The 20966-nt window shown below is 35.6% G+C and overlaps 1 protein-coding gene across 7 annotated transcripts in view; it reads right to left on the bottom strand.

The window, feature by feature from the left end:
- Positions 1 to 8165: 8165 nt before the first annotated feature.
- RTTN (rotatin) overlaps positions 8166 to 20966 on the bottom strand; it is an 80479-nt gene continuing 67678 nt past the window's right edge. For all 7 annotated transcript variants that reach the window (XM_064705764.1, XM_064705762.1, XM_064705763.1 and 4 more), the window contains 7 exons: positions 17548 to 17625; positions 16006 to 16132; positions 14081 to 14280; positions 11995 to 12262; positions 10652 to 10755; positions 10227 to 10296; positions 8166 to 8622 (listed from right to left, as the gene is read on the bottom strand). In XM_064705764.1, coding sequence (XP_064561834.1) covers positions 8540 to 8622; positions 10227 to 10296; positions 10652 to 10755; positions 11995 to 12262; positions 14081 to 14280; positions 16006 to 16132; positions 17548 to 17625 — 930 coding nt within the window. In that variant the 3' untranslated portion in view covers positions 8166 to 8539. The remainder of the gene's footprint in view (positions 8623 to 10226; positions 10297 to 10651; positions 10756 to 11994; positions 12263 to 14080; positions 14281 to 16005; positions 16133 to 17547; positions 17626 to 20966) is intronic.

The raw sequence follows: 20966 nt of genomic DNA, 5'->3' as shown, positions 1-20966 counted from the left end.
CATGGCCTCAAACTGCAGCAGGGGTGGTTCAGGTTGGGTATTAGGAATAATTTCTTCATGGAAAAGCTTGTTAAGCATGGGAACAGATGGCCCAGGGAAGTGGTGGAGTCACCATCTCAGGAAGTGTTCAAGAACTGGCTGGACGTGGCTCTTACTTGCCATGGTCAAATTGACAGGGTGGTGACGGGTCAGAGGTTGGGCTTGATGATTTGGAGGTATTCTCCAGCCTAAATGATTCCGTGATTTTGAAACACTCAAAGTAGAAAAATTGCAGATATTTCTTTTTGTACAATTTCTTCTTTCTATTTTTAGTGGATTTTGTGGTTTTTTTTTTTTTTTTATTAAAGTGAAAGAGATTTATTTTAAAAGATAGTGATTTGAATTTATGATGTGTGAGTGTTCAAAGGCTTACCAGAATAATCTGATGCATTAGACAGACAGGAATTTCAACAGATAATCTGAGGTAAACCTTGCTAGGATAGTTTTAAAGAGCTGGTTGTCTGCATTTAGTTTGATCAGAAATAACCAGACACCTTGATTTAGCAGGCAGTTAATTCCTAAATATCCTATGGGAGAGGGCTCTTCATGCACATTGGGCTGTTACTCACACATATTCAGGTATTTGGTTTATTCAAATTAACATCCCAGATCCAGAGGACCAAGATCAAAATTGCATTTTTCAGCTTACTTGCATCAGTGTTTGCATCCATTGCAAACCATATTCCTTTTGTAATGGGAAACTTAACTATACAGAATTACTATTTTGTTTTGTTATTTTTCAAAACATAAAATGAAAGATACACTGTATTTTTGTAGCTGAATTTTGTTCCTGGATTTCTGGGATTGAAAGTTTTGTGTACTGTTTTTGTTGTTTCTGTTGTAGAGAACAGTAAATGATATTTCCTGGACATTATTTCTCAGTCTCCATGGACCTTTTTTTACACAACTGAATCAACTGCATTTTTTACCAAGTCTGAGACGAATGCATATGTGTCCCCCTTTCAGTGAAGCAGAAATTCTACTGCTTCAAATGTATACATATAAAATAATATATAGAAAATGGCTGCTGAATGAATTCAGCAAATGGTGAATAAGTACTTCTGAGAACATAGACACAATTTTCTGGCATTCTGATATTAGTCTTTCTTTGTACAGGATGAGTAGCACTAAAAGCATCTTAAATAGCTCAGTTTGCTTTTCTGAAAAGATTTTGACAGTATTAATTACTTCAGCTAACAGAAATTTCTGACACTTACATGACCTTCTACTGCATTTGAAAAAAAGGCTGTCATGGTTGGTGTACTGACATATGCAAGGAAAATCCCAGGAATCAAAATTAAATGAAACTAAAAAAAATCTTACCCTTAACATTACCAAGAGTTTCCAATGACTTCACCAAAACACAGATTATACTTCTTCTGGTGGGGGAGGGGGGATTTCTGTATGAAGAAATTAACTCCTTTGGAGTGCAGCAATAACATGCACTGATGACAAGACAGAACCAGCCACGAGGAGCCAGCCTGGCTCGCTGTTTCATTCATGTTTGAGAAGCTGGACACACACATGGAAGCCACCTCTTTGTGGTACATTTGTAAGAATGTCATTGTTAATAATGTTACACTGATATTAAAAGAAAAAAACACCATAAGAGCTTACAAAAGTTTCTAGAACAGCAGCAGTGGAATATCTCTTAGGTTGTTGCTAAACACCAAAAAAAAAAAAAAATTAAAAACAATTAAATAATTGAAATTCAAACAAGCTATGATAGCACAGGGAACTGCTGTTTTCACAGGTGTTTATAGCTATGGCCCTTTGAACTGATTTTCTACAGTACCAGGCTATTTTACCTGTTTTAATCTTTCTTTTTCTCTCTTTTTCTCCCTTACCACTTTTCTGTTTCTTTAGATGTTCAGTTTTAGTTAGATTTCAAACCCTTAGTTTAGCACTTACTACCTACCACTCCTTCCAAGTGGCCATTTTGTCTCTAACTGAAAAGAAAGTTATTCCAGCACGTTGGAGAGAAAGCACAGAACATTTTTGATAATTATATGAAAAAGTGCGTAGGCTGTTAAAGATCTTTCTTCTAAGCATACATTATGGCAAATACACTCCCAGCACAGGGTAAGGAGATTTGTTACCATTAAAAGGTATTTCAGACCAGAGAGAGAATAAAATAATCCATCCCAAAGAACTGTGTTCTGGGTGATTACAGTTTGACCTCAATTCCTGCTATATTCCCTAGTGACTTTGTCCATACAATAATGTTTCCCCTGCTGGGGCCTAGTCGAACACCACCTAAAGTTAGATTTTTTTATTGATTTTTATGGTCATTTGCTTCTTAAAATCAGTTGTTGTTACTTCCAAAAAAATAAAAAAGTTCCATGCTCACTGTCATACTGTATTTTGAAAAGCATATTGGAGAAATCTCACAATGTTAAACTGCATGTTTAACCACATAGAGTCTCAGTAGAAGAATACAAATCCACATTGCTGTGCTACATTTTTTTTTATAACTTTATTTTTACAGCATGCATATTTCTGTTGCTAAGAAAGTTATCTTTAAAAACAGGATTTAAGGTGTTCTTGTTACACTCAATCATATTGCCCCATAAAACTGTGTAAAAATGTTTTATTCAAAATAGAGAGGGAAGATTGCTGTCATTATATGATAAATGTAATAAATAGAAACAATACAATGGCAAATTACTGTCAACAAACACCCAAAGTGAGCAGAGAGAATTTTTCTCCTATAAATCTCCTGAGACAGAGAGACAGCCACAGGCTGCACAGAACCCCAAAAGCTCCCCACAGGCTGTGCCAGCTGCTGGCAACCTCCTGCTGTATGGCTCCACTCCTTCTCTTTTATTAATAAGCATTTTTTTCAGGGATTCTTTGCCAATCTTTAATTATTGCAGAATAATTTTGGACAATGCAAGATTTTTCACTCCAGAGTAGCAGTTATTAGGTCAGATACCAGCATGCAGGTGAATTTAATATTCCTTTTTTAAACTTATTTTTAATGCTGGAAATGGTACATCTTGCAGGCATGAAGCAGCACCACCAGAGGTTCTAAGGAACAGTCTCCTGAGCTGTGGACTAATGAGGAGCTGATGTCTTAATTTACACAAACAGATGAAAAATCTCACCAAAACTTTCAGAAAAAATGAGAATTCCAGTAACACTGCTGCTACCAGCAAGAGCAGCTTGTGTTAGCCCTTGAAACTTCACAGTTATTTGCCATTTATGAAAAACTTTTAAACTGCAGAGCATTTAATCATATAGGCACTAAAGCCTGTTAGTAGATCTACAGAACTCACAGAATCATGAAATTGTTAGGGTTGGAAGAGACCTCTGAAGATCATGCAGTCTAACCCCCATTCACCAAACTCCATATTCAGGAAGGCTCTGAAGTTCAGATAAAGTAGTTTTAATTGGAAGCAACTGAAAGTTTTTATTCAGGTACTGTTACTCAACTGTGAAAGACATCTTTCTGGAAAAATATCCTAATGGGCAAGAAAAACTCTGGCTGAGAAGGAATGAGTCACTCTCCAGCTGCCACAGCAATGCGAGAAAGTCCTTCTGCAAATCCTCAGTTACAGAGTCCTAGAATGGAAACCAAGAAGAAAGACAATTTTCCTTATCCTGATTTGGTGAAATCCACCTCAGAAGTGTAATCACTTTGAGCTTGCCTACAAGACACAGCTTGTATTTATGTGATGAGCACTACTATGCTGACACTTGCACCTTGATTGGTGTTGCCCCAGTTGAGAGTCAACTCACCTAGATGTCAAGATGACAATGACAGATGACAATATATTCTCTCAAAAGAGTTATTATTTGGGTTCATTTGTTTGTTTTGTTGGGGTTTTTTGTTCAGATAACTAACTGGTGTCTGAAATCAGTGGCAGCCTGTGACGCAGCATAATACAGAAAATAAACTGAGGAATTATTACCTTGTTGTTAAACTCAGTTAGCAGACATATCTAGATTGGCCAGAAAGCACCCAATAATATGCATTTTATTACCCGCTGGATCTAAAACACAGACACAGGTGATCCTTTAACTCCCAGTATGTTTAAGATAGAGGGCCACAGGCTGACCTCCTTCCCATCTCCTGTTCTGCTCCATCTCTCTGAAGCTCTGCACTGCCACTTAGGGTTAGTGAAGGATATTTTGGTGAGGGAGAGTATTTGGGTTTAAACACATTCCCCCTGTTGCTGCTGACCTCATTTGTATTTGAACTCCAGGTCAGTATTCTGAAGACATTCTCAATTAGAAAGCATTACTAAAACTGGGTTTTTAAAGAAAGATCTGCAACAACAGTGGAAATTTGCAAGTCACATGTGTGCACTAAATCACGTATTGCCTACTGTATGTGAAGCACTGGGAATTGCCATCCTGTGCTCTGCTCAGCAGACTTACATGTACATAGTAAATGCTAGGGACTGGGATCTAAAAACATCCAAATTTATGTTATAGGCCTGTTGGCAAGCAATCAAGAAGCTGGAATGATGACACAACATCCAGACTAACCATTCAAAGCAGGTCTATGTGTTTTGTTTATGAGGAATGAGGACATTTGTGAGCCTAAGCCTGTAGGTTGGCTGTAAATTCAACACAGACTGAGACTCCATTTTGGATACATGAAAGAGAGTGCTGTAAGAATTCTCCTCTTCCAGTGAAAATGCAACCAGTTTTTCTATTTTCTCTTTTTTTTTTAAGGCTGTGGTGGCTGATTGGAGGAGAAGTGGAGGGGGAAATACCCTGAATACCAAACTTAATTATAAAATCCCTACTACCTGATGTTCAGCACCTAAAATACCAGTTATAAAAATAAAGATGTGCCCAAGAATAGCTGGAACTGAGGCCAGAGGGCACACACTGACCCTCAGTCATGGGGCCAAACCCTCATGAGTTGCAACACACGGAGATTAATCAGATCTTAGGAAGCTCAGAGACCACACAGAAGTCCTGAATGAAGTCAGGTAATCACAAAAAGATGATTATGATGAGGTGATAAATGTAGAATGCACATCTTCCACAGGGCAGCCCAGGAGCCAAAAGAGGAGCCTACAAGGACTGCAGGGTTGTGAAACTGTATTTACCACAAGTCCTTCTCTCTCCTAAAGCAAAGGCAGCACAACTGCTGTCTCAGCAGTGAAGCTCTAAGCGATTACTTGAGGAGCCACCTTGGAGAGCTGAACCAGAAGAAAACTCAAGTGAAGTGTGGAGTGGCTTCAGAATCCTCAGTGGACAGCAATCCTTGTGTGGCTGCTAACCATTTTTTTTCTCCCCTGGAAGACATTAAAACATTTCTCTGAAGGAAAAGCAGATTTGAGAAGCTGTCACAGCAGCGTCTACTTTACTGTGAAGGGAAAGCCTTAAAAAAAGCTGGGCTGAAGTCTCAAGTATAGAAAACTCCCCTCCCCAGTCTGGCCAGTACTGCTGCCACAAGCCCATAATTGCTGTAATTTGCAAGTTTGGTATGGAGGGGAATCAATGAAAAACATCATCCAGGGATGCACAGTTGCTGAGTGAGGAAAATCCGTAAGTCCAAATTGCTGGAAGAGCAAAAAATAGTCCCTTTCTCATAAATGAAGTATTTTTCCTGAGGATTTTCAAGTAGGCTTGAGAGCCTATTACTGAAAGGTTTGAAAACTTCATCAGTAAGTCATGACTAAATGCCTCTATTTGCATGAACATACACAATCAAAACGAAATTATTTAAGCTTAATCTACAATATTATACCTCTTAAGTGAAAATTATTTCTGTGGAAGTTTCGAACATGCACTAGATGACACATCCATCTTAAAAAAGAATCTGAAAGCCTGATTATTAGTCGATTTTATGCGCTTACCTCTTTTGAATTTAATAACTTCTTCCTTGATTACAAGCTTATCATAAAAGATAAAGCAACCAAGTAAGAGCATGATATATCTGCAGTTAGCACAAATGGTAATTGAATTCTCTTGGATAAGGATTTTCAAGAGACTCCTAGCTTGCATAGCTGTGCCTTTTATTAGGGAAACTAGATGAAAGTTGAATATTGCCTTTTAAATTCTGTAGCTTATTCAGGAAATCCATCTCCACTTTAATTGCACTTTCCTCTGTAAGATAAAAAATTACTTTACAGTTTTTAGAATTTGAAGGTATTTAAGGGTTTAATTTTCTTTGAAAACACAAACATGACAAATACCCCATCCTTCAAGATAAATGGATCTCCAAAATTTGGAAATTAACTGTGAATGAAGTCTAAATATGTAAATCTTTTTTTCATGAAATCAATTAAGACTAAAGGTTATTGTGAGGCTATTTATGGTAGTCTAAGTGCCAGTGAAGAGGAAATATAGAGTAATTTACATTTTATAACTCACTTTGTTAACGTGCAGGAAGGCAGGATGCAGCCACTCTATGCTCCCAGTTTTCAAGAGAAAATTTGATGGAAGGAAGTGCAGTCCTTTAAATAAAGACATAAAGTCCTTTCCTTAATCTTGAAGGAGGAAAGCTTATTCACAATAAGAAATAGATTTTAGCCCTCAGAGTTTAAAAATTGCTTTGATTTTCCAGAATAGCAACACCAAATATAAGTATTTGCTTATGACATTGCTACAATTGCTTCCCACAACTATAAATTGTTGCAGAATACTGAGAAAATAACTCATTTTGGGATAAGCACAGCACTAAGGTTTACTGTAACAACAAATGTATGAGCAATTTGCCCAGATTTTTCAATGGGAATAGTCTTCAAGAACAAGCACAGCTTAGTAAAATAGAAATGTTTAATAGAAAACAAGCATCCAGATCTTCTATGGCCTCATTATATTGTACTTGCACTTCATGGAAGTCATGAAACTGCAGCCCTCATTCTCCTCATGAGATCCATGTATATCCATGCTTTGAATGAGATCTTGCCATCCTTGCAAGAGTGGTTACTTTCGTTAGAATTCATTTGGCATTGAGTGCTCTCATTTTTTGTCCTTTTGAAACAGAAAAAATGGCAAACAATCTGCACTTTGACTTAGTGACTGATTTATGAGAAAGAGCATTGGGGTGAGTATGCTGAAACATAAGTCTCTGAAGAGACTCAGCACTTGGTAGTCTGAGGGAAAAAGACCTCACACTTCCAAGCCCAGTCAGCAAATGCTGACTTGCAGAGCTGTCTCCTGCCCTGCAGCTGAGTGTTCTGCAATAAATACCATGGGATGAGCACCACAGCATTTAACAACTGCTTTGCAAAATACAGTAATTACACAATACAGTGAGTGGAAAAGAATCAAGTTTTGGTGGTCCATGCTTGCTCTTTGTTTGGTGGAGGGATGGGAGATAAGCCAATAATTACATTTCTAGTAATGACTTAACCCAGCCATAAGCATCACACTTATGGTCAGCTGAATTATATCAAGTCACACATAATTTACAAGCACTGCTAAACAAATAAACCACAATCCCCTCTGTCAGCAGAAATACTTTCATCACCTGGTTAAGAAGAAAAGACTAATTACAGGTAGAAATGGCCTTGCTATAATTCTTAGAGATGTTATTTGGGTTTTGCTTTGAATTAGCTCCCTTCTATCTGGCTCTGACATAAAATAAAAGCTTTAAGTGTTGAGGGAAATTAGAACACCCTGTGAGGTACTCCATAAGCACGGCCAGAAAAACAGCAGCGCTCAGACAGCAATGCATTTTTTTTCTCAAACTCTTTCAGCACAGAATACTGAAAAAGTTGGAGCAATAGTTACACAGTAGCACTTCAAAGGCAACACAGGCCTGGATAATGGAGGGGGAAGAGAGGGGAGAATTTGCCCCAAGCAAAAGATTCAAAGTCTTTAGAAACCAACAGATTTTGACTCAAATATTTTCTACATTGTTGTAATGTAACTAAAATGGATGCACACACCCCATATCCTGAAAAAACTGCTATGTTAACATAACTGTCACCTCTAATATCAGCAATTGAGAGCTCTTTTTCAATTGTTAGCATCTTAAAGAACATGCAGCAATTTGAACTGAAATCTTCTTCAAAACCACAACACACACCTTGCCGTTCTGCATCTAACATGTGTAACACACCACAATTGCCACCATTTTCAGTTTTTAATCTGAGCATACACTGTGCACACCTGCAATCTTAAAAATTCCACTTCACTCACAGCAAATGCTGATCTCAGTTTAAAACCCCTTTATTAAGAACAATCCAAACCAGAAAATACTGTACAGTAACAATTTCAATGCATAATTTAAGAAAATTACTCATTTTTCAAATCTTTTCCCCTGTACATTCCTTCTTCTGTGTACATACTTTACATAGTAGCATAATTATAATTTCCCATTGGGATTACAGTACAAACAGTTTGAACCAGAAACAGTGCAATTTCTTTGGTTCAAAGAGATGAACTCCTTCCTCAAAGGCTTCATAAATTTCTTCCACAGCAAATCTGCTGCTGTCACAAATCTGTGAATCAGAAGTGCTTTCTTCAAATTTCAGGCTCTCATTGAACAAGCTATTCAATTTCAACATGAGAAGTTGACTGATGACCATTAACAATCAAGAAGCTGCACTATATTCTCTAAGCATTTTAAATGGTAGGCATGTAGTTCATTTTCTTCCGGCTGGGGAGAACCTGAAAGGAAAAAAAACCCCAAGATTTGAATTTCTAGTTGATTCTTAATACTCAATTACTTTTCCAACGATTGCATTAAATGCTTTGCAAGAATTCATGCTGGTTTATGACCTTAACCTCTGTATTAAGGAGTAGCAAATCAAATACTTTTACTTTATGCTGCAAAGTCTGTTTTGGTTTTACCCTTGGGTATGACAAAGCAGGAAACGTAAAATAACAATAGCCATGTTGAAATATTTCCCCACGTGTACTCAGAATAACAACCTACCATTTTAGCCCAATTATCACCGTCAAGTGATCAAAGCTTTACAAGCACAGACTACTTGGGATCCTTAATGCAGGAATGTTTTAGTGACAATATTGATGACATATTACAGAACTATAAACCATAAAAATGACAGTTGCATAAAATCTTTTCTATTTCTTATTTTGATATGTAAATTTTTATTGAATTAAAAATCAATAGCTCAGTCTGGGCCTTCATGTTCTATAGCAGTACATAAATAAATGGGGATTAATGTTATGAGGTGCTAATCTGTAAAAGGTACATATTTCTACCTTGTTGATTCAACAAGGTAGCAAAGTCTCTGATCCGTGGTAGTTCTGCTGTAAGGAACAATACAAACTTGTTAATATATTATCAGTATGTGAAATGTTGTACTGTTATGTTTAAGGATTGACTTAGTAATGGCTGAATTTGAAACCACAGTACATTCACAAAATTAATTAATCTGGGTGGCAGCACAGAAAAAATGATGAGATGTTCTATCAAAAACACACCTCCTCCTTATTAGGATACCAACAATGGTCAATGTAGAGAGAAAGTTTGTGGTAAATATGTTATGCAAATACTATGGAAACCTTGTATTCTAAGCCCCTTAATCAATAAACCTATTTGAGTACATCCAGAACAATTTAAATTAGTAGGAAATCTCATTAGCTTAAAAAGACATTATCATGCCCTTTCAAGATTAGACTAACTTGATGTGACTAACAACCAATAAACCCATTATTAGCTACTGAAGCTCCAGATCAGTGTTTGAACACTTTCCATACTGAATGTTCTTCAGCTGAATCTATTGTACTGCAGCCATTCAAACAAGACCTATGTTCAGTTACTTAAGCAAAAATGTGAAGCTTTCAGAATGTCACTAACCCATGCCAGAATGCTTTAATGTGGGAACACTGCTCTGTTCTGATCCCTTCTCTGTGTGGCTCAACAGCGAATCCTGAGGCTGAGCACAGCTAGGCAAAGTCATTGCTAAAAGAACAATTTTTCTATTTTTCTTATCACTAAATTTAAGATTTAAAGATTCACACAACCGTACTGTGAAAAGGCTTTTTATTGCAAGCATGATCAGACCTATACTTCAAAACTAACCTTGGTAATTATCTAAGGTGTTCAAGGTGTTCACCTAAGGCATTTTTCTCCATCTCTATTTATAAGATGCCTAACCATAAGCCACATTGCTAATTGCGATTTTAGGGAAAAAGTATCCTTTCAAAAACTTGTAGCACAACAAAAGATTACTGTGATGATATAAACTGAAATGCTTTAATGATGGAAAAATTGAGAATTGCCATTAAGTAGAAATAAGACCTACTTTTCTTCACTAAAGAATAAGCTTCATCTATTCTTCTCCTTATGGATGGATTCTTCAAAGTCACTTTTGCCTGTAGCACACACAAACACACAAAACACAATGAGCTTTCTTGCCCACATGATCGCTCCTTAATAGCAAAGTTTAAAAAATCACAATAATTTATCAGATCATGAGATGTAGGAATTTTTAGAATTAATATAACTGTGTCACCATATAGACTGCATTTATATAAGAAGTCACAAATTACAAAGGACAAACTGCTTCTATACCATGTTCTTTAATCTCTCAGCCTCGGCAGCTACGCAATTAAAATAAACCAGAATGACTATTGTAAACTTTATGATTATTTACTTAGAGATTACTGTATTGTTTACAGCATAAAAGTATAACATTACAGTTTTTTCACAGATTTCTTACATACTAACCTTCTGATAGTTGTGAAGCAAAGCCCAAAGCGAAGCTGCTCCTATTCTCTGAACAGCAGGACTGCTACTTTCCAAACAGGCAGACAGTACTGCAATTGCTTGATCTAATGAGACAAATAAAAAAAAAATGAAACCAAATGCATCTAGAAAATATAATCAAGAGCAATGCAAATATATTTACATGCCTCAGTAGATTGATGCTTGGAGTATACTTATTTTTATGACTAGTACTGGTATGGCAGAGGAATTACAGAAACTTTATTATCGATTAAATTTCAATATGCTCATAAAATCAGCACAGTACATTGAAAAAAGTGTTAAAAACAATATAGCAAAACAAAACCAAGTAATGCTAAAAAGTTAAGCCACCAGTAATAAAACATGAAGATTATGTATAGTTATCAGCTATGCTAAGGGACTAAGTAAGCTGTGAAACTGTTTTATAACTCCCAGTAGCCACAATTAGAGCTACATCAGGATGGCTATTAAGATGTTTCTACCTCCCTTCATACTTGTTATGCACATGATTTGCAACCAATGAGAAATATTTGCCACCACACTTTAGGTGCTTTAATTTTGTAGAATTGCTCTGAAGCCAAACTCTTCCACTTTGCTTCTTCACTTCACAACAAAAATTCATAGATTATGTAACTAAATAATGTATATTTAATTAAGGCAGTAAATCCACATCTTAAGAAAAATAAAAAGCATGGACACTATGGAAAACCTGCTGAGAATTTGAAACAAAGACAGAAGCATTATCTCTGCAATTAAATGAGGGAAGGAAACATACCTTCTACAAACAACCAAGAAAAAAGTTCTCAACATATTGTTACATTAAATATATATGCCATGACACAACTTTATCACTATCATAAACATTTTTTGTACATGACAGGATATAAAATAGTTTGTCTCAACATTGATTATTTGCATAAGCTAACAAAGTTTTGTCTAGTTGAAAGATAGGAACTTCAATTACTTCAAATGGACTGATACAAAGAATCCTTCAACCCTCCCTGAAAAACTAGCTGTTTGAGAAAACCACAAAAATCCTTTCATTCATAATCGGTTACTATATCCAAATGATCTGCCTAACAATGAATCTTGATTTGCTTTTGAAAACTATTTATTTGGTTTTCCTTTTATTATGTATTACTGTAATTGTCTCTCTGCCAAAATATGCATTCTGTAATTCTAAAAATTAATTTTTTTTAAAAATGCTCTTCTAAAATACAACATTGAGTTCTTGGTCAGTAACCCCAACTGCCATGAAAATATAGTCTTCTGGAAGCCATGATATTCTCAGAGAACAACAGTTTGCACACCCTTCAGATACTTACCATTAGCTAATATCTTTGGTTTATTAGCTGGACTAAAACATATGTTATGTAGAATAAGAAGTGCTAGATGTTGGCTGCTTTTGTGCTTGTATTTACACATTTCAATGATCTGGTCTAAAAAGCCATTTATCTTCATAACCATCTGTTGTCCATCTTCTCCAAAAGATATGTTCAGTAGCAGCTTTAGCCAGAGAGTAGACACGTTACCAGAATTTTTATTACTTCCTTTTGGCAATGAAAGAGATAAAAAGTTCTGCAGGAAGTTACTCTGTTAGAAGGAAGAAAAAGGGTTTCAGAATTTATAGTATTTCATGGCTTGTTTGCTGTTGTCTGACCTTCCAATCCACATACTTGACCTAGCATTATTAAATTTATACATTAAAGGCAACCCATTATAAGTCAACAATTTTTGAAAAAAATTGCATATGAAAAAGAATCTGCTGCATGGTTAAAAAGTTAGTATGGTAACATACAGTTTCTTCTATAATAATTTATGCAGTGTAGATACATAAAAGTTGATCCAACACAATATATTTCTTTAAAGACTAATTCCCACACTACATAAGCTTTTTGCTTTGCACTCATTGTTTCTACCCAAAAATAAGCTAGTGACATTTTAAGTGAATCACTTTTGTTAATGCATTCAAGAATGCATTAACAATGCACTATTGTTAATGCATTCTTGATTCCTTACTTATTATTGCATCCTATTGAAAAATGTTAAAGGAATCACCGGATGTCTTGAGTTGGAAGTGACTTGTAAGAACCTACAGCACCACTCCTCCCTTCACTGCCAGCCAGAGCAATGTCCTCTATTTTTGTAAGCTTTTAAGAAAAAGAACTGTGCATTGATATGACATAAACTATCTCAGCTTCGCCTCCACTTTAAGGAGATTGTGAGAAGATGAAAATCAATTCCCCTGTTGCAAGAGGGAGGCGTTCTGACATTAATTCCTCTAATGAAAAAGTCCTTTACTAAATATTCCCAGGCTCACTGAATCTTGACAATATACACAAGTGTCTGGTTGAAAGCAAGCAACCCAGCATACAAACTCATTGTGGTTTTCTTCATGTGAATATAACATTGGTAATTTAATTTTCACAGAGGGAATTGGTTATTCAGCATTGCTTACACTTATGAAAGCAGAGCCCAAGAGAGAGAAGGAAGTACTATCCCACTACAGTGAAACTCTGAAGAGCATAAAAGCAACAACAATTCTCAGAATACAACAGCTACTACAGAAGAGATCTCAAACTCTCTGTTTCTTTCAAAAAGTTTGAGTATTAGCCACTTTGCAATGGTATGACCATGTTTTTCATAATTAGCATCCCAAAAAGAACTATTTCTCCCTGCATTTCTAACAGGTAATTAGGTCCAAGAACAGAACATTGTTAATGGAGATCAAAACAAATTTTTGCAATTAATCAACTACTATAAAAGTTGCTAGAAATAAACGCACTTTTTATAATTTCTACTGAGTTAGCTCATCTTACCACGTCACTACTACAGTTGACTTTCTCAAGGTTTGAATTTATTTAAATGATCAAAGTTTAAGGGAAACAGATTTTTCAAAGCACATTTCATAAAACAGAGTAAGGATCATTCTATATACAAAATATAAAAAGGAAAAGACATTACATACGTTTGTATAATAAGAATAGATTTTTATCCAACATCCAATCATTGCTTTTTCTCCTAGAGCTTTTACAAAGGTTATGTTTCCCACAGCATACCTAATGATTCACACAATGTTTAATTTCTTGATCATTCACATGCAGTTTGTTCTACAGCTTACTCACTTGCTTGATCCACTAGTGATTGCTATCAATATATGTGGCTATTAAAAATGGTACAACCCACTGAAACAGAGAGGTTACAAAAAGCTCTAGCAAAAATTGTCCAGACTATGAATATGACTGAATTACACTCTGCTCTTAGGGAACAGTAACACAACTGAGAAGACACAACGGATTTGATTCCCACAGATGCATGTCTATATGATCACAGGACACTCCATATTAAAATGAGTGTTTATTAAAAAGGAAACTGCATCCATTGCTAAAATACAGGTTACCATTTACTTACCTTCTGAATAATGCCTTTACAGTCATGAGACAGAGCAAGGTTAGATATTAGACAAAAGACCACCTGCTGAACTGGGTTGTTATCATTTGACACATGAGAAGCCAATTTCAAGATGTAATGCATTAATGAATTGCCAGCTGCACTTCGTGCAGAGGGAAGTGATGATTGTCCACCACTGGCCCAACAAAGTGAAGCACAACCTTAAAGCAATGAGACATTTATCATATTAGAAATGCAGATATGTATTTAAAAGAAAAATCTATAGTAAGAACAGTGCAACTGCTCAAACACTGAGATGGAACTTTTCAAAGGATTTGCTAGGTATCTTTGAACCCCAGTGAAGTCAATCAGACATGCTATGAATAGAATTGTGGCTGAATGTAGCACCTCAGTGGAATAGGCATCTACTGTTCTATTGTTCTAGAAAGTAAGAGGTGATTCTGCTATTAAATAGAAGCTATTGCTCCATCTCAGAAACTCTCTTTAAAAGCCAGAACATATATCTAATTATACAAGTATTTGGAGGTTGAATCTGAAGGGATCCTCTGAAACTGTCTCAGAAAAAGAGGTCTCTGTATAATATGAAAGGATTAACATAAGTTTCTTAGAATATTTTTCTGAGAAATATAAGTGCTGTCTGCAGCTGTCACTACATTGTACAACAGAAGAATGCACAATCCTGTGCTACAGAGCTACAAGTTTGAATTAATACAGCAGCAGGGAACAGCCTGACCTAGTACAGTTAAATGCCTTCTGCACAAATACAGATATATGTGCTTTTCTTTAGTGGCACTGGCCATCAGCAACAACAGGTAATTTCTTACACAGCAGAAGTAAACAAAAATGAGACAATGTTTAACTGTGACAAATATTTACATGCATTTCTCTGACTACACTGAGGAGGAGTGGTTAACCAGTTCAGAGTAGGTAAATTTGGGACACTCCATAAGCCAGCTATTCCCAATAGAAGGAAAAAACATGATTGATCAGAGAGCACGTGCTCTTATCAGCAAGGAAAATAAAAATGCAGGCTAGAGTCACGTCAGCTTGATTTCTTGCACGTGGACAGGACAGTACATTTTTATTTTTTTCTCTGTAGCTGACTAATACACTTCTTCAGCTCATATTAAAGAAATTCTTTATGAAAAAATAATTGCAAGTTCATTTAAGGTCTGGAGACATTAACTTAAAAAAACAGTAATATTTTAACCATTAACTATTTATTTTAACAGTTATGGTATCCTGACAGGGAGAAAGGAACAGACACTTTTGTGTCTCTTTAAACTACTTGCAAATCATTATTTATAATGTGCTAAATCTAAATAACTAGGATATGGAAAGAAAAAAAATCCATGCAAGAAGAAAGTTCAGGCTTCTAGTAGTGGGGATAATTATCAATGGAAATAAAAGGTTTGATCAAATTAAAAGGAGATTTCTTATGAAAAATATACAAATGCAAGCTACTGAGTCCAAGGCATAAATAAACTGAAGAAACTTAATACAAAATTGAATTTGATTGACTATTTCAAAACCAGAATTATTCTCAATAAGGATTGATGTACAACCCATACAAAGTGCTGATACACTGTTCTCTATTAAAGAATTCCTAGAATAGTACTTCTATAATATGTTACTCAGTTTGGCAGGACATTCAGCAAAACCTTCAAACGTAATGGTTTGAATTAAATGCTATTTAATCCTTTAGTACAATTGCACTCTTGCTAAACTCAACAGCTTGAACCAGATCTGAACAAAAGTCTGGAATGTATTAAAATCAAAACTCCTGATGGGCTTTGATGGAGCAGTGCTTTTACACTTTCCTCTCACGGTAGCAATAAACATTCTTTTCCCTTTATTAAGCTTTTCTGTCTTAATTATTCTGGTAAAATATTTTGATGTATTCCACCACAGAGTGACTTTCATACCTGCAGGATAGTTTGCAGTGTAGACACAAAGCAAATGCAGAGCTATTTCCATTGAGGAATCATCTGCTAAAAACCACGGCCACAGAGAATGCAGAACAGGAACAAGATGAGCTTTGAGTGCTGCCATCTACAACAATATGAGGAAGAATTTCAAATGCAATCAGTCCTTTGAAAATGAAATGTACAATGAGAAAACCATATTTTTTCTTATGCTTTAAAAGACTGTACAGAGAACCGACACCATCATTTCAACCACCAATGAATTTAACTCTATGCCAGTACAAACCAGCACATATCTTAATTACTGAAAGATATGCAAACAAAAGTAAAGTTTTATTCATTCCAAGTGTTCTTTTTCAAGAGCTCTCTAAAGTTTTATTCAAGTCCTTCTAAAGTAATTATTGGAATTCAAAAAGCATGGAAATACAAGAGTGCAGTTGCATACAGAGTAAATGATAGAAATCTTCAGTTATCAACCTCCTTCAATCCTCCAAGCAATTCTTTCTGCAGATCCTGATCAAAAGAAGAAAAACTTTCCACAATAATCTTAGCTGTGGTTATGGCACAACCAAGTTATGGGGACTTCAGGAATAATCAGATGCCTTATTCAGCCCCACGTGTTCTGCATACAAAAAGGATGTTAATACATGCCCTGGAAAAGTGGTACTCCTGCTAAGTCAGGAAATCTTGTAGTTTTACCACTGCATTTGCTAAAAGTAGCCCAAGTTGAATAAACAGCACAAGTAACACAATGCCAAGAAAAATTAAACTGGGAAAGTGGAAATAAATGTGTGAATGGTATCAGCAATAAGAGGAAGAGCAGCGATCAGAAAGAACAAACACAGGATAAAGTGAAAACAAGTAATGTAGTATTTTCCCCATGGAAAAATCAAGTAGGTAGAATGGAAGTTGAAAAGAAATTGAAAAGAACGGAGGAAAAAACCACAACAATAAAATGAAGAGACTTTCAGAATTTTGACAAGAAAAATTATTTTATAATACACAGATATGAAAACAAAATTGTCATTTGGAGGATTAGTACAATTTCACTCAGAGAAAGAAAAATAAATAGCAAATTATTTATTATTTTTTAGATTTTATTTTGTTTTGCTTGTTTTGTTGGGGTGGTTTTGGGGTTTTCCTGTCTTTCAGAAAGGCAAAAAAGGTACGGAGAGGAAATAAATTTCTAAGATCTGAAATGTATCTCTATGCACCTTTCTGGTGGCCCCACACTTTTCTCCACATCCATTTTTCATGTTGTATGCTTTGAAAATTATAATTGACTTACAAAACGCAGAAGTGGATATAAAAGATAACAGCCATCTGAAACCATTGGGAGATTATGTGTCCACATGAACACTAAGTTCCTAATAGATGTGTGAAGTATTCTTAGGAAGTGGGAATAATAATGAAGAAGTATTTCTTGCCATTAATATCAAATTTAAATTTAGCCAGTTTGAAAATAACTTCAAAGCAGAAAAAAAAATTAACTTCATTCAGTAACTAAATGAGTTCATATTACTTCAGTATAAAAATACTTACTTTGCATTCTTCATTTTGAAAGAGGCAGTTTCTAAGGAGCTGCATCGAACACCTTAACTCCTTGATAAGGTTATCCTCCTATCCAGGGAAAAATAATTGAAGATCATCAATGTAAGACAGAACGAATTTTGTACAAGGAGGAAAGATATTTCAAAAGAAGAAGTGCAAACCTAAGGTATCAGTGTTTGGGCCACATCTGCTCAGCACTTTTCTTCTGATTTCACGTAGAATTCATCTCAGCTAGCTTCAAGCACATTTACTAAAGACATTTATAACCAGTAACCTATTATCCTTATCTCTCTTCATAACCCACAGAAACTATTTCTAAGGGCACTAATGTGACCAAAAGCAGAAATCTGTACGGTTGAGCTCCATTTCTCTTACAACTAACAAAGAACGGGTGGAACCTTCCTGAGTATTTGTTCCATCCTAAAGCACACATCTAAAACAAGTCAAATGAATCATTCCCTAGAAGAATTTCTTCCTTGGATGAAAACAAGGCTAAATTAGCTCTGTCTTTCAGATCCTGAAATGAGCTCAGTTGGAGCATGGTGCTAATAATGTTAAGGTTGTGGGTTTGACCTCTATAATGGACTATTAATTTAAGAACTGGATTTGATGATCCTTGGGAGACCCTTCCAATTCAGACTAATCTGTGATCTCTACAGCACGTCAGGCCAATCCATCCTTATACTCCCAGGATCTTAATTTCCTATTCTTAACTATAAATATAGAAGCTATAAATAACTTCCAACCTGATAAGAATATTACAAAAATAAACACAGACCTTTGGACAGTGAGGTGCTACGCTGAGATTCAAGTTATAAGTGAACAAAGAATCTATCTTCTTGACAGAGCTGTGACACTACAGGGCAGTGATGGCTGCCCTAACTCCTTTAAGGGTGACACACTAAACCACTTCTGAAAGATTACCAAATTTCAACAAGCTTGTTCACCACAGGATACTATTCCTGTCTTATCAAGCATAAAGGACCATAAACGTAAAATAGGATTCATACTTAATCCCAGACAAGGTGAAGAAACAATGCATGCTTATAAATCACAATGTGCTTATTATACATCACAAATCATGTGTTTGATGCCATTTAGAGATGAAGTACTCAGCAGTACAGCCCACTGCAAAAAGGTTAATGAGAGCCAGGTGTAGTAGATCAGGAAGAAACATACAAGTCATTATTACAAATACATTTTATAACTGGTTTGTCTCACCACTAGTCAAATAAAATGCTAACACTAAGACAAGACTCTTAAGACAAGAATTCTTTCAAGGAATTCTCTATGTATTAATTTAGTTAATAAGTAAAATAGCATTAAAATGCCACAAGCTACAACTCATATTTAGTGTACAAACTTTTAGCAGGTTGAAAAAGTTATGGATTGCATCGATAGCATTGTTTAGATGTATTTATTTCAGGATATCTTGCTTTTTACTACAATAATATTTTGACATGATTTTTGAAAGCTTGACTACTTCTAAATACTTTTCATGCTCTTTATTGGCATCACACTAATTATTGTGAAAGAAAAGGAATATCAAGTAAAACACCTCAGCTGACCTGAGAATGAAGCTAGGTAAACACACTTTTCCCAATAATTAAGAGTCAGAGAAAGGAGAAAAGAAAAGAAAAGAAAAGGAAAGGAAAAGGAAAAGGAAAAGGAAAAGGAAAAGGAAAAGGAAAAGGAAAAGGAAAAGGAAAAGGAAAAGGAAAAGGAAAAGGAAAAGGAAAAGGAAAAGGAAAAGGAAAAGGAAAAGGAAATAAAAAGAAAAGGAAAAGGAAAAGGAAAAGGAAAAAGGAAAAAGGAAAAGGAAAAAGTAAAAGGAAAAGAAAAATGAAAAGGAAAAGTGAAAAGAAATGGAAAAGAAAAGGAAAGAAAAGGAAAAAGAAAAGGATGAAAGAAAAGGTAAAAAGGAAAGAGAAAGAAAAGAAAAGAAAAGAAGCTGTCATAACTTTCCTCTGAGAGTTGTGCCCTGAAGTGGATGAAGTGACAGTTTTGTGAATGATCAGCAAAATCTACCATGAGAGCAATGTCTCAGTGTACCCCACATGAAACTCTCATATACCACATATGATGAACAGCACACTTACATATGATGCAACAACCTACAGTCCCACCTAAGCAGGAAATCTGTCACAAAATCTTCTGCAAATCTTTCAAAGAATTTTCAATTAAACATAAGCTGCTTTTCTGAACTTTCTCAGAGGCTCCTTTCCTCCAATTTCATTCAAATCTCAAGGTCAAACTCAAATTTTTTTAAGAGTTGTCATAAAACAACAAATCAAGGCTAATGTCTGTATCAAAACCTCAGAGAAAAATACTATTTAGCTGAAGCAATGCAGAAATACCCTACAAGAAGGTGTTTTCTGCAATTTATGACTTATGTGGGAGTGGACAAGATATTAAACTTGACAGCAGAGGTTACTGCCTGTACTTTATTAATTCTCTTAGATGAAAGTGGCAAAAGAACAAGCAAATTGCAACAAAAATCTTATGAAATCGTTGTATCATGGCAAGACATAATTTATGTCTATATGTGGAAAAGAAGACTTGGGTGACATGAGAGCCTGGAAGAACTGGAAGGCAGGTTGAAAAACAAAGGCTAAATAAATAAACTGTGAATGGAGAGAAACTACTGGGAATGCAGGCAGTGGAAGGACCACAAGTAGGAGGCTAAAAAGACCCAAAATTGACAAGTTAAAAAATCGGGGACAATTGAGTCTGATGACATAATCTGAGATGTCCAGACCAACTCTGAAGGAGAAGAGAAAAAAATAATACTGAAAGCCAGATAATAGGAAAGTAAAAAAGCTATTATTTACATGCACAAGCAGAATGGAACTAGTTTTGGGATGGGAGGGAGATTGACTGATGCAAGAACAGACAAAACCAACATAGCTAGCACTGGTTGAAAGACACTGAAAAAAACAGCTTAAGAAAACCAAATAATATTATTGTGGAAACAAGATGGAGAAAATTAGCTGTGTTAGATAGGGCCATAAAGTCAAGACTGAAAGTCCAACTAAGTTTGAAAAGAATACTCTGATATTGCTAAAGGATAAATATAATAAATTACAAATATGACAGATTACAATAGGATGAGATGTGTATGTGAGTGGACATCTGAAAGTGAATTTTGAACTCTCAATCAGCCTGCTATTTGCTGCTTTCAGCCAGGATGGACTAGTTGCTTATTCTGATAACCTGGACTAAAAGTGGGAAATCCTGAATCCTCCAATTCATGAAAAGACATGAAACAAAACCAGTAATTCAGAGGCTGATCATGTTGTACTTCACGTGTAGACTACTGAGTTTAGGCAAACGGAAGCTTGGAGTTCTGGACAGAAAAGTTAGTGGAAAAAAGAAGAATTCCTCAAAAGAGATTGTCCCTCACAGAAAGA

This window comes from Zonotrichia leucophrys, chromosome 2 (genome assembly GCF_028769735.1).
Source record: "Zonotrichia leucophrys gambelii isolate GWCS_2022_RI chromosome 2, RI_Zleu_2.0, whole genome shotgun sequence".
NCBI classification, from domain to species: Eukaryota; Metazoa; Chordata; class Aves; order Passeriformes; family Passerellidae; genus Zonotrichia; species Zonotrichia leucophrys.
Note: the sequence above shows the minus strand (reverse complement) of the source record. Positions and strands in the feature narration are given on the sequence as shown.